The following is a 15,779-nucleotide window of genomic DNA, read 5'->3' on the forward strand; positions in this document are numbered from 1 at the left end:
TGACGAAGTTGACTTGATAAATCTTGACCCGCTCAAAAATGACTTTTTAAACCGCACTATAAAGAAGACACGCACATAAAGCGCAAATATTTAACTTGAAGATGGAAGACACTTAACTAGGTTAAACTATTTACTAATAAAGACTTGAAAATAAGAGGACAATTAAACTAATTAATAACTAATAAACTAAAGACAATTATAAATTAATCTGATCAAAAACTAAACTAACTTTCAACAATTAAATTCAACTAAAGACGAAAAATCAAAAAGGATAAATCTCAAACTAAATATCAATATTACTTCAATTCCATATTCAAAAATCAATAATCATGTTGATACTAATCGACATGGGTTTATATACTAATTTAAAAAACTAAATATCTTAAGATACAAAAAAAAATAAACTATTTTAGAGTTTCTAGAATTATGGTCACTAGCGGTCGACGTAGTCTCTAACTAGAAGTCTAGTTCGAATTTGAACTGGGTAGGAAATAAGGAAAAATTGTTTATCTTTTTCATTATTCACGCCCAGAAAGCGAACGGGTCGTGTTATCTCCCCCCGCCTAAGAATATGTTCGTCCCCGAACAAACAACAAACACAAAAAAGGGGCATGATACTGACATCTTTGTTATATAAGGTTTTTATATGGGATCACCATATAACAGATCACAGAGTGATCTGTAAGTAGGATCAGTTTCGGGTTTCATGAAATTTTGTTCAACTTTCATTATATAATAATTTTTCTGTTTGTAATAGAATATTTTGATTGTCCTATCTATTTTAGGTGTAAATTTCAATCCAAGTATTTTAGTTTTGGATGTGGGAAGTTGTACAGTCTTTTTAACGGATATCTGGGGACCAAATTATTTTACACATTCTGATTTAAATGTTCTAAGGTTGATAGCTGACCTTCAAAGTTATAAATCGAAAGTGTGAAAAGTATGTTATCGATGTATCACAAAAATTATAATAAATTATTTCAAGTTGAAATTTGACAAATTTCAAAGCCTTCTTTCAATTCTCGCGTTAATTATGAGCGTGTGTATATTTAAAATAAAAGATTAATTTTCGGATGTGGGGACTTACATAGTCTTAGTTATCCATATGTGGGGACGTTTGCACACTTTAAAGAAATTTTGTTAAAGTTTCTTAATAATTTTTCTGTTTTTAATAGAATATTTTGATTGTCCTATATATTTTAGGTATAAATTTTAATTAAATTATAGAAAATCATATTTAAACAGGATTGGAATTTTTGCATGTGGGTACCTCCATGATAATTTTATCCAACAATAGGATCATTTAAAATTACACACTTTCGATTAGAGACGATACATAAAACAATAAGATATTCATAATAGATATGTTGGGACACATCTTTATGGTTATATCGTAAATATTTCTAATTGTATTATTTTCAATTTTATTGTTTAAGTTTGCTTTTGTTTCATTGATTTTGGTGTAAGAATAAGTTTACACTCGAATATCATTTTTGTGTGTGGGGACCTCCATGACCTTTTTATCCATCATCCGGGGACATTTAAAAACTTACACATTTCATTAGAAACGTTATTCTTAGGCAATTTAAATTTTGTGTTTGTAAAATATTTGTTTTTAAGTGGGGACTTTCACAATCTTCTTAATAGAAATGTATTGAATTTTAACACATCTTTATGGTTATATCGTAAATATTTTTACTTGTATTGTTTTTAATTTTATTGTTTTAGTGTGGCCTAATTTAAAAGATTTTTATAGAAAATCATATTTAAACAGGATTGAAATTTTTGCATGTGGGTACCTCCATGATCATTTTATCCAACAATCGGAACATTTAAAAACACACACTTTCGATTAGAGACGATACATAAAACAATAAGATATTCGTAGCCAATTTAAAATTTGTGTTTGAAAAATATTTGCGGTAAAGTGAGGACTTTCACAATCTCCATAATTGATATTTTGGGACTTTTACACACATCTTTATGGTTATATCGTAAATATTTATAATTGTATTGTTTTCAATTTTATTGTTTAAGTTTGCTTTTGTTTCATCGATTTTGGTGTAAAAATAAGTTTACACTCGGATATCATTTTTGTGTGCGGGGAACTCCATGACATGAATATCTTGCTGCTTGAAATCTACCTCGACAGCAGTAGTAACACCATATGATAGTACTTCAAGTTTAAGACACGAAAGTTGAATATTTTAGATTTGTACACAATGCTAAAAATAATCACCCTGTATTTACATAAATATAAATACAAATGTTATTTATTGAAACTGCCCACGACAACAGTCAAGGCATAATGAGATAGTACACCAAATTCTAAACGCCTTATATTGTAGATTTGTACGATAATATAAAAGTAATCACCCGGTATGTACGAAAAATATGACTGTTGCTGCTTGAAATCTACCTCCACGAGATAGTACTCCTAGTTTAAGACACGTAAGTTGAATATCGTAGATTGTTTCGTGAATTTAAATAATAAACACCCGGTACTTCTAAGAATTACGAATGATGTTTATTTAAAATGCCTACTACAACATTATAACAAATATTCAAACAAACTCCCTGTATTTTCCGGAAATAAGGCAATGGGATTCTTGACATTTTACGCGTAGAAATGTTCATTATTTATTTATATAAGGGGACATTATATGTGGGGACATTCATCTTTATATGTGGTGATCTAATATTCTACACCCATCTATCCATGGCCAATGTAATTAAAATTGATTTTTGGGTCCCCAGATATACTGTGAGAAGACGAACGAGAATGGTTTCGTAGGCCTGGGGACATCGCTCGATTGTAACTGCTAGCGACATCTATGAGATCAGTGTATATTCCGAAGTCCCCTCATTTCAATCAAAATTACCTACCACGTCAGAAGTGGGGACTTTTTTGTAATTTTTTAACTAAGAGTAGTTGGGCTAACTAACTAATTTTAACTATTATTGTAAGTGGGAACCTAAAAATGTACCCACTTACAGAGAAGTCCCCACTTTGTGGGTGAAAAGACTGCCTATCGCCCCACATCTCAATCATGTGCGAACTCTCACACACACACACACACACACACACACACACCCACACACACACACACACACACAGGATGATTGTAAAACCCCTCGGAGAGGTAAAAAGAACTAGAGAAGCAGCTGACGGTTGAATTCGGTTAAAAAACAGAAAATTTGTTGACATTTTCGTTGTTAAGTTCCACGAAATCCGTGCAAAAAATTAATGTAATATTATTTCTAATATTAAAATCCCAAAATATTAAAATCTTTGCTTTTTAATCCTAGAACGTGTACGCGAGGCTGTAAGTTCCATTATTTCCCTACAATAAGCAATATTTCTCAAATTGATTTAAAATGTAAATTGACAATTCAATGAGTACAACTTTATTAGTTTTTGTTATTTTATATTTTATTGAAATAAGTTTTAAAAAATAAGTGGTAATTTATATTGTTTCGTGGCTTTACTCGTGGCGTTTTTTGTTTGGAGTAGAAGGACTTGACTTTCAATTCGTTCTGGGAAAAGGCATATAACGCTTCTTAGTGCGAGAAAGTTACAGAAAGTGGTTTCAAAGTATCTTGGAAATGAACTGTGTGGTTTTCGCAGCGTTCATACTTAGCGCTCTCTATCCTACGAATGCTGAAGGTAAGTTGTATTGATAAGGTTTTATCTAATATGTATTTCGAAATGTCTGCCTCCCTAAAGACTTCCACACATTTGCCCTAGTGCGCCAAACGTTTCAAAATTACATTCAATGTCAAAATTACGTGAATCGCTCTAAGGTTTTCATTTATTTGCGTGTGAATGGAGAATTTGAAATTGGAAACCATAATAATCTCTAATGACAGCCTTCAAAAGCACACTTTGCGATATAAGAGACTTTAAGCATGTAAAATCTAGCCACTTGGATTTTACAATTTAATTTTCGCCTGCCAAAATCTGCTTATTAAGCGTTAGTCTAAGTAGGTTTTTGTAAGTGTACCGTATGTAGCCTAAAACGTTAAACTCGCCTAATGATGAAATTTATCGAGGTATCAATTATAAATAAAATTGAAAGTGAAAAGAACCCGGGAAAATATCTTTTAATCAAGGAAGAAAATTACGGCTTAGTTAGTTTAATTTGTTTTGGCACTGGCAGTTGCAAAGGGAAGCGGATTTTAAGGGTATAGAAGCGAATGGCGCGTGCTTTCGGCTTTTCTCGCTGTACTGGCAGCCGCAAAGAGAAGTGCGTACACAGGAAAGGGAAGCAAAAAGCGTGTGCTTACATATCAGCTTTTATCGCTGGCAAGCTTGATCACTTTTGTTACCACGAATAAGCATTCAATTTATTTTGTAAATTTTTAAACAGCATCTTTTCGATTGGATGAAAATAGAAACCCAAATTAATGACAAATACCTTTATTTGCGATTATCAGCTGACTCTGTAGTAAAACTGCTGTTTTTTAAGAAAAACAAGGAGTTTTCTTGAAACATTTTGTGGATTGAGTCAACGACAAAAGTTTAATCCTTCTTTGTTTTAATTAATTAAATAAATCGAGGAAACGGACATCCCTACTCCAGATGGTAGACCGGTTAATGGTGTAGTTCGTCGTTTCTGGTAGAAATGATTGCATTCGGGTTCAATGTAGTTATTTTTCTTTATATCGTCTGCTTGAAAGAAACACAAGCGCAAAGCAGGGAAACTGAACAAGGTCCTTTGTTAAGGCTGCTACGCGACTGTTCTCGATGACCTTTTCTGATCAAAAAACAATTCGCATTCTCTAGATGAGCGTTTCTCAGCTTTTGCCTCCGCAAAAGTTTTGCGTGATTTACTAAAATATTTAATAAGGCGCTATAATGGACATTAATACTTACTCGCTCTTCTCATAAAATCTTTCTACTACTACAGAAAATGTGATTTTTAGTACGCTTTGCCATTAATAGATGGAGGTCAAACCACTTTCGACATAATTATTGCCGGAAGGTGCTTCTACATAGAAACGCTTTCTTTAAAGGTTTTGTCAGTTTGTGTGTTTTTCACATTTTTAACGAAAGCCGAGATTGGCTTTCAATGTGTTTTCAGCTTAAGACAAAGCGTTGATAATTTCTGTTTTCATTAAATAGACTGTCCTGATCATGAATTCCACAAACACCCCAAGCACCGTTGTACGGATATGCATGATTCCGGTTATGGACGGACGATGTACGTATGCACCATTCCGTGTGAAACTGGTGGAAAAAAATCTATAACATGCGTAGAAGGAAAGTGGCTCGGACCCTTCGATCACTGCGGGGGTAAGATTTCACACTGAATGGCGCGATAGTCCGGAGCCAAGCACAACCATTTTCACATTTGATCATTTCTATGTAGTTTCATTGATTCATCTCTTAGAAACGTTCGAAATACTTTTTTTATTCTTCTTAAATTTTTGATTTCTAAGATTTGTGGATGAAAATTATCTCCTCCTTTTCTAGCGAAAGCTCTCTTCCCATACGCCACGATGTCGTGTGCTTCTTCGTCTTCTTCGCGACTGTACCAAATTTTGGGAAGACGACGGAACAGAGGACGTTAGAAGTAGGGGAAGTAGCTCTTCACACGATAGGAAGAAGGAAATTTTCTCTAACAGACTTTTAGAATCGACCCTTAGTTTTAGAAATCTGCCACATTTCAGACTCTATCTTGAATTTAGGTTGAACGGGTTACGAAAGATTACACTTAAGAATTATTATTATAATTATTAATTATAAATATAATTTTTCTAAGCACTTTGTTTTAAATTATTATTTTGTTTGAATTGTGGTCTTAAAAATGAATTTATCTAGAATTACAAAATTTTCATGGTTTGTGTTTTTATTAAGATCTCAATTTCGAAGAAATTAAAAGGTTCACGATTTCACCGATAGATGGTAGTCAAAAAGTCAATGAGAAAGTTATTTTGTATACTCAAAAAGGTGAATAGAAATTACTTCTATGGAAAATCCCAATTTCTCACAAGATTATGAAGTCATAAAAACGTGTTCATTACAATTCAACCATTTCCCATTAAATCGAAATGTAGGCAAAGCCTCTAGGTTATATTCACTTGACTTCACAAACCAGTTTGGTCGCATTACAATGCTCTGTACAATGAAGAGTTTTCATTTTTAAAGCGACACCTTTAGCTTATCACTGGGAAATTGCTCGAGTATAATCAATATTATCAAATACGCCTCTTCATTATTTCTAATAAAAAATGGTAGAATTATTATTAGGCTATAATAAATCAATTGTTAAGTTTACGCAATCCTCACAGAATACACAGTCATAAAACCGTTCTCTTAAAGCAAGTGTCGGGTCGACGTCAAGTAGCTCTTTTTTCCACAGATGCCGCTATCTTCGTAATCAAAACAAGTTAGTTAGTTAGTTAGTTACGCTTTTACCCAAAAGGCGGGTACTTGTAAGTACTCCTCGCGTTGATTGGATCGTTTTTAAATTGGTCAATGACATAAATTTCATTAATTTTAAACTATATTTTTACAAGGGATATATAGTTTAGGTTAAAGCGCAATAAATAAAGTATAAGTTGTTTAAATATAACTCTCCAATAAGGCTCTCTGACGAGCAAATATAGGTTTACCAAAGAATTGTGCTAAGTGCGCAATCACAACTTCCATGCGATTTGAGTGACTCCTTGGTAAGCATTTCACGAAGGAGATCCTGAACGTCGTTATGACTTTTATCACTGGCCTCGTGTGATGTCTAACGAAAACCCGAACCTTCTTATTCTTCTCTAAGTGGCCATCCATCAAGTATTCCTTTTCTGCCAAATCATCTGAGCTGGCAAACATTTTAGGTGCTTCTGCAGAAAGAGTTGAACCGCATTTCTCTGGACTATGATTTCCACAGGACGATGCCTGGATCAGTTGCAGACCTGACACTGATGGACGTTTTCCACTGGGGCTATATAAAGGGACGAGTGAACAAAAGACACGTGACAAGCCTCGAAACAAGATTCATCGGGCACGTATTGTCGCAAACGGACCTTTAATCGAGCTTTTTTTGAACCCATTGAACAAATTTAAATGAATGGTATATTGTTTTCATTACGAAAACATTTTTTGCGGGAGAATAATTTAGAGATTTTTCATGGCCTCATATTCTAGAGAGAAAAAAAGTTGTGCTGTGCGTTTTTGAATTTTCCATGCAACTTTCTCCGTGTAATACTTTGTCTACTAAATTAAATTTCCCGGTAGTGCAAATGAAATACGTCAATAATAAATATATACCCTGAATATCGACATTTAAAGTTTTGTTAGAGCAATTTTGCAAAGGCATTGAACAATAGCATTTCGGGCTTCAAGATTTTGCACTTTTAAAAAAATTTGGATGTTCCATTTAAAGTCTATTAGAAAAATATCTAGGATTTTTAAACTAAATTTATCTTTTTCATTCCAGTATTTTTAAAAAGAATATCTACGAGTAGTTTCTTTTTCGCTCGCAATAGATGGCGCTTAGTAGATGTTACTCTTAGTAGAATAAATATTCGTTTAGCCCGGTCGCTATTTACAAGTTTGCAAATACAATCTTTTGAGAATCCTATATCAAATATTTATTTTCAAGCCACGTCAAATACCAAAAAGAATATATAAACTAAATTGGCACTTTTTAAAATGAAATACCAAATAATATTTCGAATACAATATAATTTAAGTATTTGATTTAAGAACCAATTATTTTGCAAACTATTTGAAATAAGAAAACTATCCATCACCCTTTCGGAATATTCAGCTATTTGATCGGAAAAGGGAATATTCGTGAACATTTATCAGGGTTTATTCGTTTTCAGGAAACTAATATTTGATTTATTTGATGTAACGAAATAAATTTTACACCCGGAAAAATAATTATCGTTGACAGAGTGCCCATCGACAGACGACGGTGACGAAAATTGCCAGCGCACGTCGTGCAAAGGAATCGGATTGCAAAAGGCCAAATGCTATTCACTATCTAGGGTCCATGGTGACGAAACATGCCAATGTACTTGCAGAGCGAAAATATCCAAATGGCATAATGCATCAGATTCTGACTGCTCGAAAATGAAATGCTTTGACAATTCTAAAAAGCCCAGATGTGACCATTTTGAATCAGGAAGTTGGAGTTCATCTTGGCAAATTTGTCAATGCTTTTAGGCTCAAATTTAGAGTCTTCGGACACTAACAGCAAATAAAATAAAAATAAATATAACTGAATATTTATTATACGTATACCTCGACTAATAATTATTCGGGATTATAGAGCATATGAAGGCGCAATTTAAACTAGGGAGAATGAATATGGTGTGACGCTCAGGGTCTGGTTTTTCGACCAGAACGGGAGTGGAGGATGGAAAACGTCAACGGCGTGAGCTTCGTGTCAGTTTGGGCACTATCGTATCTTTTTTAAAAATGATACTTTTTTGATCGATTTCAGAAATATACCTTATAATTCTATAAATTTTGATACGATTTTTAACCGCAAAATTATATACAAATTGATTGGTTGTGATTTCACGGATTTTTATCGATAGAAAAATTGATATCGGAATAGTGATAGTGGCGTTATATTTAAAAAAATGAGAGGAATAAAATTGATCGAGAAAAGTTACTCATCTTTGATTTTAAATTGATATTTAAACATTGCGGGGTTTTGAAAAAAATTGGTCGCGATAGTGATATTGGCTCCATCTAAATGATTTTGACAGGTAAAATGATAGATTATAACAAAAACAGTTCTTCGAACTGAAAAAACCGTTTAGAGCTCGTTAGAGGTGCGGCCTTAAAGGGACATATATTATTTTTTTAAATAGACGGATATACTTGGAAACTATGTATGCAACATATTTATAGGTGGATTGTAGGTAAAAATGGGCGCTGAGTTCGACAACAATAGTCTTGCGAGTGTCAGGGTGGGGGTTGCCCGCCATACGGCTTGTCGATAAATAAGTCCGGTTTATGACGTTTATGGGAATATAATTACAGATCTTGTCCTAGGGAAATAGATTAAACATTCAAATGCTACGGATTTATAGGTTGTTTCTAAGCGAAAGAGGTGCAGTGAGTTCGAAGTGTCTCGCCAGTGTCAGGGTGGGCAGTGTGCCGCCAGAGGGCGGTTATCGATGAAAATGAGTAATAAACACAGTACAAAATGTGTAAAGTTTAATAACAATCGTACAAGCTTATTTATTAACATTAAAAAATGAATTAAAGAGCATAATGACGTCATATTTTCAAAAAATTAAAGTAAACAATATCTAAACGTACACAATGTTGGCGAAAGAGCTAGGCAGTTCTCAATATTCCAAAAAGGTGAAAGTTCACTTTCCAATTTTGTTTATAAATATTATTTCTGCTATGTTACGTATAAAGGTATTATAATAACTTAACTTCTATTGTTATAAACAAAAAGGCGTAAAATCCACCCAAAAACCATTCGGTTAAAAATTGCACGGTCCTTTAAACAAAAACGTCACGTCCTATATTACTCCAGGCCATAAAAGTAGTGAAATCAAATAACGGGCAAGATCTGTAATTACATTCCCATAAACGTCATAAACTGGACTTATTTATCGACAAGTGATGTGCTCTGAAGTAATATGCTAGACCTTGCGCGTCCTAAGTGTTTTAGTGAGTTAAAATCCTTTGTACAACCACAAAACATTTCAAAGAGAATAGCTAATATTAGAATCGCATTGTATCAAATATATTATTTAGATCGAAATATATAAGGCCTATCTACTTTGTTTAAATTTATTCTTTTACCTTAAAACCATAATTAAATAAAGCAGACAAGTTGTTGACTGCAGTAATTATGTCACTGCAGTCAACAACTTGTTTCCTTTCAGTAATTTGCCAGTTTCAATGGTTTACCCCCATTTCGCCCAAAAAAGTTCTCCCAATTCCCATTTCTCCCAATCCCATTTGTCCCAAAATAGTTATCCCAAATCCCATTTGTCCCAAAATAGTTATCCCAAATCCCATTTGTCCCAAAATAGTTATCCCAAATCCCATTTGTCCCAAAATTACACTTGGTATAAACATGAATCTAAGTTTTATTTTAATATGCAAGTACATCAAATTTTGCCCATATGAATATGGTAAACCTAACCTAACCTAATCTAACCTAATCTAACCTAACCTAACCTAACGCCAAGTCAATTCACATATGGGCCCCTTCCTATTTTATTAGACAATGTCGCAAAAAATATAATGCCGTCAAAATGTTACGCTGTATTTTTTTCGACATATCGACTCGTACCGATGAGATCTAAAACCGCGCAATTACCATATATTTGGAAAATAATGATTGGGAGAAAGGGGAATCCATATTTTTGGGAATATTGATCGATTGGAGAAATGGGAATCAATTTTTTTGGGAAACTTGATCGTTGGGAAAAATGGGAATACATATTTTTGGGTTAAATGAACTCCGGTTCGCAGAAATGGAATTGGGACAAATGGGACACCATGTTTTTGGGAGAACTGATAACTTTGGGGGAAGGTAAAATTGGGATAAATGGGAACATACCGTTTCAATAGTCGCACCGCCAACTATCGATAATGTACAGAAATGTTCGAGTACCACTAGTACGGACAGTTTCAGTAATTTTTTCGAGTGTTTTTATTTTATCTCGGTTGGCCAAGGTGGTACTATGAGCGAGACAAGAACTAAACACGTTCCAAGGTTTATTTCACTGCCAAGTTATGTTGACTCTGATTATTGAAACTCGTTTACTATGCTTTTAAGGTAAAAGAGTAAATCTAAACAGAGTAGATAATATAACGAAAGAAAACTTTAAAGTCGGGAGGTTGAAATGGTCCCGTGATTAGGTAATGCTGCCATCTACATCCTTTTTAGGAACTAATTCTTGATATTTATGCTTGCCTTTCGTCCGCTACGTTGTAAATTTTATGATTTGTTCACTCTTTATACATTCTTAAGAAAACGTTTTACCTTATATTGACCTTTTTCTTTAATTAACTTAGTAAATTATTTAACTGATATTGTATCATTAGAATCGTTACAGCTAAGCTAAGAAAACTTGTCTCTTCTAATATTAGCCATTCTCTTTGATATGTTTTATGGTTGTACAAAGGATTTTAAATCAGTAAAACACTTTGGACGCGCAAGGTCTAGCATATTACTTCAGAGCACATCACTTGTCGATAAATAAGTCAATTTTATGACGTTTATGGGAATATAATTACAGATCTTGCCCGTTATTTGATTTCACTACTTTTATGGCCTGGAGTAATATAGGACGTGACGTTTTTGTTTAAAGGACCTTGCAATTTTTAACCGAATGGTTTTTGGGTGGATTTGGTATCGTGAACGATTTTCACAACAGCGTCTAGCACACCGAAACTTACCATTTTCTTGGCAGGGCCAAAAGTTGGAATCACCGTGTATCGTAGAATGCACATATCCACATTTGTGTCAACATTTAAATAGTTCATTTTCCAATGAAGTTTTAAGACTGTCTGAATGAATAAGGAAGCTGGTATGATTTCCCATTATTGAGAGATGGCCTTTTTTATAGCGTACTCGTGTGTAATTGAACTTTGAACTGAAACCACTTACAGTTTATTTCAAAATTAAATTTCCTAATACGCCTACTTGAAATGTTTTGAATAAAACAATACACTTCACTTATTTAATTTGAGATAATATAGAAAGATTGAATATAAATATTTTCATGTATTATTTCTACAGAGAGAAATTCTGGGCACTTAAATAATGCACAATTCATGTAATATTGGTAGTGATACTTACAAGACAATGGAAAACGCACTGACGATAATTTGTTTAATTTGGGGCACCCGGAATCTTCTACGTTGATAACTTTTTTCCGAGACTTTTTAATAAATATTTTTAATTTTCTAGTCCTTTCGTCAAAAAGGTTTCCGCCTTAAGTGAAAAACGTGCCAGAATGTGTCCCAAATCTTCGATATCATAGTCTCCCTCGTTCCATTGAATTCCACATATACATCTAGAGATCTACGAACAGAGAGATTTGTCTTTGACACTTAACTCACTATACGGAAACGGAGGCTTAAACGTGAAAGCATCATTTTCGCCAGTTTCCAAGCCTAGAAACGCCTGTTCTTTAATAATATATATATTTTTTTTGCTCTTAGGAAATTTACTTCAATCGCACATAAAAAATCGTTGGACTTATTCAATAGACTCAACTTATTTATTTTAACTCTCGATAACACAAGCGAAAAAAGTTCTACTTAAATTTTTAACGTTTTCTTAAGATTGATGAGGACCAAAATGAACTGATGGTTTACTTGTGAGAAGTACGTTCTTTTTATACTTAATTTCCGAAATTTGCGCGTTTCATTTAACTATTTTCTACAAGATTATAGTCATCCCCAAATTAAGCAAACCACGGTGTCCTGTTCATATATCCTGCCAGAAATTCGATACCGCACCGGTGTTCCGTGCGAAAAATACTATACCACGATACCATATTAAAAATAAAGCGTCTTACACTCCACGTTTTCTTACGAAGAAATGATACCCTACGTACCACTGACAGTCCGGTCCCAATTATCTCACCACGATACCCCACGATACCCCACGATACCCCACGGTCAGTGAAACCCCACGATACCCTATGGGAAGTGATACCCTCGGTCCCAGTTATACCCTGTGGACCGCTGACAGTCCGGTCCTAATTCTCTCACCACGAGGCCCCACGATACCTCCCCGGTTAGTGCTCGGAATTCCTACAACTTTTATCCAATGGATAAGGCCTACTATATCCAAATGAAGATTGTTTAGTTGAAGAAAATAGATTTCGTTTACTAGTGAATAAATGCATTTCTTTAAAATTTATATTTTTAAACAATTATTTATCTGAATAATATTTCGCTGTTCATAAAGAAACTGTTGTTTATATGTTTTAGGGTTTATGTTTTTTAAGAAATAGTTATTCACGGAATAATGGTCTAAAGCAGCTTTTTTCTTTTAGCGAACTCAAACCTTCAAAAACGTATATTAGGTATAAATATATCTAAATCTTAAATGAACAATAGGCGAATTCATTTACGAAAAAAATTCACGACTGGATAAATTTAAAACAATTTGAAATTTTTTATTGGTAATGTATTATCTACATGTACAAAAGAAAAAACGGTATCGCTTTTGTTTACTTTTATCGAAATCGAGAACACTTTTTTAAGAGACCCGATCTCCATGTAGGTATAATTTGAGGTCGTGGTCGGTTAGTAATATCAGAGAGAATTTAGATAGGGAGCGGCAGCTCCTACCTTTAACAGTACAAAAAGGGATGTCGCCCAAACACACGGTCGCGTCGAGATTATCTGGTCAGGTTAACTTCCTGTCACGTGTCAACTCCGTTTTCTCCTAGATTCTTATTGGTTGCTTTTCTTTTGATTTTACGCGTATAACTGCAGCGCCATCTGGCAGCGGTATAGAGAACGTTTGATCATTGTCATCATTCGGCATTCTATCGAGCGAGCTAATTTAAATTTTTTCTGAAATATATTCAAATTTGCTTACGATTTGGAAGGCTTATTTTCTAAAAGTAAATATTCATTGCGTTTAAATATATCAACTTTTTCCAATTTTAATAACATTATTAAATGGTTGTATCTTATAGGCGAGTCAAATATTTATTAAACTATCCAAGGCTTAAAAAAAGCCTCAGCGAAATGAGCGAATTGTCTGCAAATATGGGTCTTGTAGTTCCAAACAAAACTCGACTAATAGACAGAGACCTTGGAGTCTTTTTCATATAGTTTCCATCAGCAAAAAAGGAGACCGAAAAATGTCAACGGTGGGTTCAGGCAATGTGGTTGAGAAGACTACTTTATCCGATGTTTCTGTATGAAAATGAAAACAATAAACGTTTGAACTTGAAGGTAAATGAAACCATTTTTTGGATGCTTCAAGAAAATAAATGTCATTCTTTAATTTTAGTGGCTAGAAAAAGATAAATATTTAGAAGATTGGGAGAAAGATGTTACCAATTGGCCTGGAGATTTAGCCAACAGCGAAAGGGACAAAATGTTTTTAAGCGCAGCAACAATTGAGGGTCTATGAATGATTGGTACAGCTATAATAAACATTTATTATTTTAGTGATAGTAAGATTCTTTTTTTCTCAATTACAGCCGTTAAATTCCTTTTTAGTAAAGGTGCAAAATAAGTGTTGATGCAGCACTTATATCAAGATCCTCTTGAGCAATACTTTGGGAGGCAGCAATGCTCGTGTGGTCGAAACAGTAATCCTTTCATTGGGTTGAAGCCAGCATGGATAAACTTAAAGCCTTATCTTGACTAGTCATAGAAGCGGTTAATGGCAATTCCAGAATTTTCAAAAAAAATGGTTACATAATTTTATTTCAATTCAACTTGAAACATCTCAGTTTTGAAAAATAAAAAAATATAATATTGATCTTTTGTGAAACAAAATAATGCGTTCTTTTTCAGGTCGTTTTACAATACAAATTTGATTGTGTAAACAAAATTAGCCTAAATTAATCTTTACATAACACAAATTGAAAAAAATTTATATCACTAGAAATATCACTTAATCTTTCCGTTGTAACATTATTCTGATTCTTCACTCATTATGAATAGGAAAATTTATTAGGAATACATATTGTAGTGGGAAATTTCATGATGAAGGTAATAATTGTTGTAAAGTTCCAAATCGGGTCTCCATTTAAAAAATTATACATTGAATTATCGTCAATTTAAATTGTACTTTGAGAAGAGCTTGAGCTGTTATTTGTTTTAATTTCTGGAATGTGAATGGTGGGAATTTCTTCCTTAGTTGGAGATCCTTTACTTAATTGGTTTTTCTTCAGAGGAGATTCAAGCTTTTCCTTCTGCGATTTTTTTCTTGCCAATATTTTCCTCTACAGGCTTTTTCTTTAGAGAGATTAGTTTCGTAGACTCTTTGGACTTTTCCATGAAACCCTTTCGTAACGCTTAATTAGCTTTAAGGGCTTCTTTGGTTTCATACTGATATGTCCCGGACTAAACATTTTCCTCTAGTATTTACAAATGCATCCATAAATAATTTTGGTTCATTTAGCTTCTTGAAAGTATACTGTAGACAATGGTATACAGCACCTAAATAAATAATATCATAAAAAAAGCATTACGAAATATTTTAAATTAAGAAACAAAATAATTACCTTTTAAGATGAAACACATGGCTGTTCAAGTTTGCTTAGGCCAAAGAGCCGAATTTCAAATTTGGTGCTTCTATCGTCGATCGTTTAGGGAGGTTACAAAAGCATCATATCGGAAACCGACCTGGCCTGTTATTTCGATCACGTGGTTTTAAGAGCGACAATTCAACCACCACTTTCCGCTCCCTATCTAAATTATCTCTGGTAATATACATGTAATATAGCATAACATGGAACAGCCACGCAGAACAACTTGCTGAGGTTAACGGTAATAGTTAGTGTAGGGAGCTGTTGGCTCGCGTGGCATGAAGGGCTTGCCACCACCCTCCTACGCATTGTAACCCGGCCACCTGTTACTTGATCACGCACAAGCAACTTTGCTTATGTGGTATTTATATTCTTCACTACTCATTTAACATTAATTTTTTTAAATTTATTATTATTAGTTTATTAGTTATTTATGGCAGTAATCTGCAACAAAAATTAAACTAATAATAATAAATTTTAAAATTTTAAATTTAAATGAGTAGTGAAGAAAATAAATATAAATATGGATACCTTTGTGGGCAAAATTTGACCAAAGATTTCGT

The 15,779-nt window shown here is 33.6% G+C and overlaps 1 protein-coding gene and 2 long non-coding RNA genes across 5 annotated transcripts; all 3 read left to right on the top strand.

Moving 5' to 3' along the window:
- The first annotated feature begins 3,502 nt into the window (after positions 1–3,502).
- LOC149933619 (uncharacterized) lies at positions 3,503–8,225 on the top strand. 2 transcript variants are annotated; one of them, XM_090155557.1, is made up of 4 exons: positions 3,503–3,667; positions 5,126–5,296; positions 5,861–5,953; positions 7,899–8,225. In XM_090155557.1, the coding sequence occupies exons 1-4, from the start codon at positions 3,607–3,609 to the stop codon at positions 8,168–8,170; spliced, it is 597 nt and encodes a 198-aa protein (XP_090011683.1). In that variant the 5' UTR covers positions 3,503–3,606; the 3' UTR covers positions 8,171–8,225. The 2 variants fall into 2 exon arrangements, with proteins under 2 accessions (XP_090011683.1, XP_090011684.1); XM_090155558.1 differs by lacking the exon at positions 5,861–5,953 and having other exon boundaries at positions 3,509–3,667.
- Positions 5,303–5,834, top strand: LOC149933620 (uncharacterized). Its single transcript, XR_016472800.1, has 2 exons — positions 5,303–5,397; positions 5,477–5,834. It is a non-coding gene; the product is annotated as an uncharacterized LOC149933620 (long non-coding RNA).
- Positions 8,226–9,645: 1,420 nt separating the features above from the next.
- LOC149933621 (uncharacterized) lies at positions 9,646–14,272 on the top strand. 2 transcript variants are annotated; one of them, XR_016472799.1, is made up of 5 exons: positions 9,646–12,319; positions 13,442–13,572; positions 13,648–13,909; positions 13,968–14,097; positions 14,180–14,272. It is a non-coding gene; the product is annotated as an uncharacterized LOC149933621 (long non-coding RNA). The 2 variants fall into 2 exon arrangements; XR_016472798.1 differs by having other exon boundaries at positions 9,650–12,319; positions 14,161–14,272.
- The last annotated feature ends 1,507 nt before the right edge of the window (positions 14,273–15,779 follow it).

Source organism: Leiobunum rupestre, chromosome 8, assembly GCF_980474605.1.
Source record: "Leiobunum rupestre chromosome 8, qqLeiRupe1.1.hap1, whole genome shotgun sequence".
Classification (NCBI taxonomy): domain Eukaryota; kingdom Metazoa; phylum Arthropoda; class Arachnida; order Opiliones; family Sclerosomatidae; genus Leiobunum; species Leiobunum rupestre.

Bases quoted from the DNA above. Each gene is read 5' to 3' on its own strand.
- LOC149933619 (XM_090155557.1), top strand. From the start codon at position 3,607: ATGAACTGTGTGGTTTTCGCAGCGTTCATACTTAGCGCTCTCTATCCT. The intron at 3,668-5,125 runs GTAAGTTGTATT...TTCATTAAATAG, and splicing joins CTATCCTACGAATGCTGAAG to ACTGTCCTGATCATGAATTC. The intron at 5,954-7,898 runs GTGAATAGAAAT...TATCGTTGACAG, and splicing joins TATTTTGTATACTCAAAAAG to AGTGCCCATCGACAGACGAC.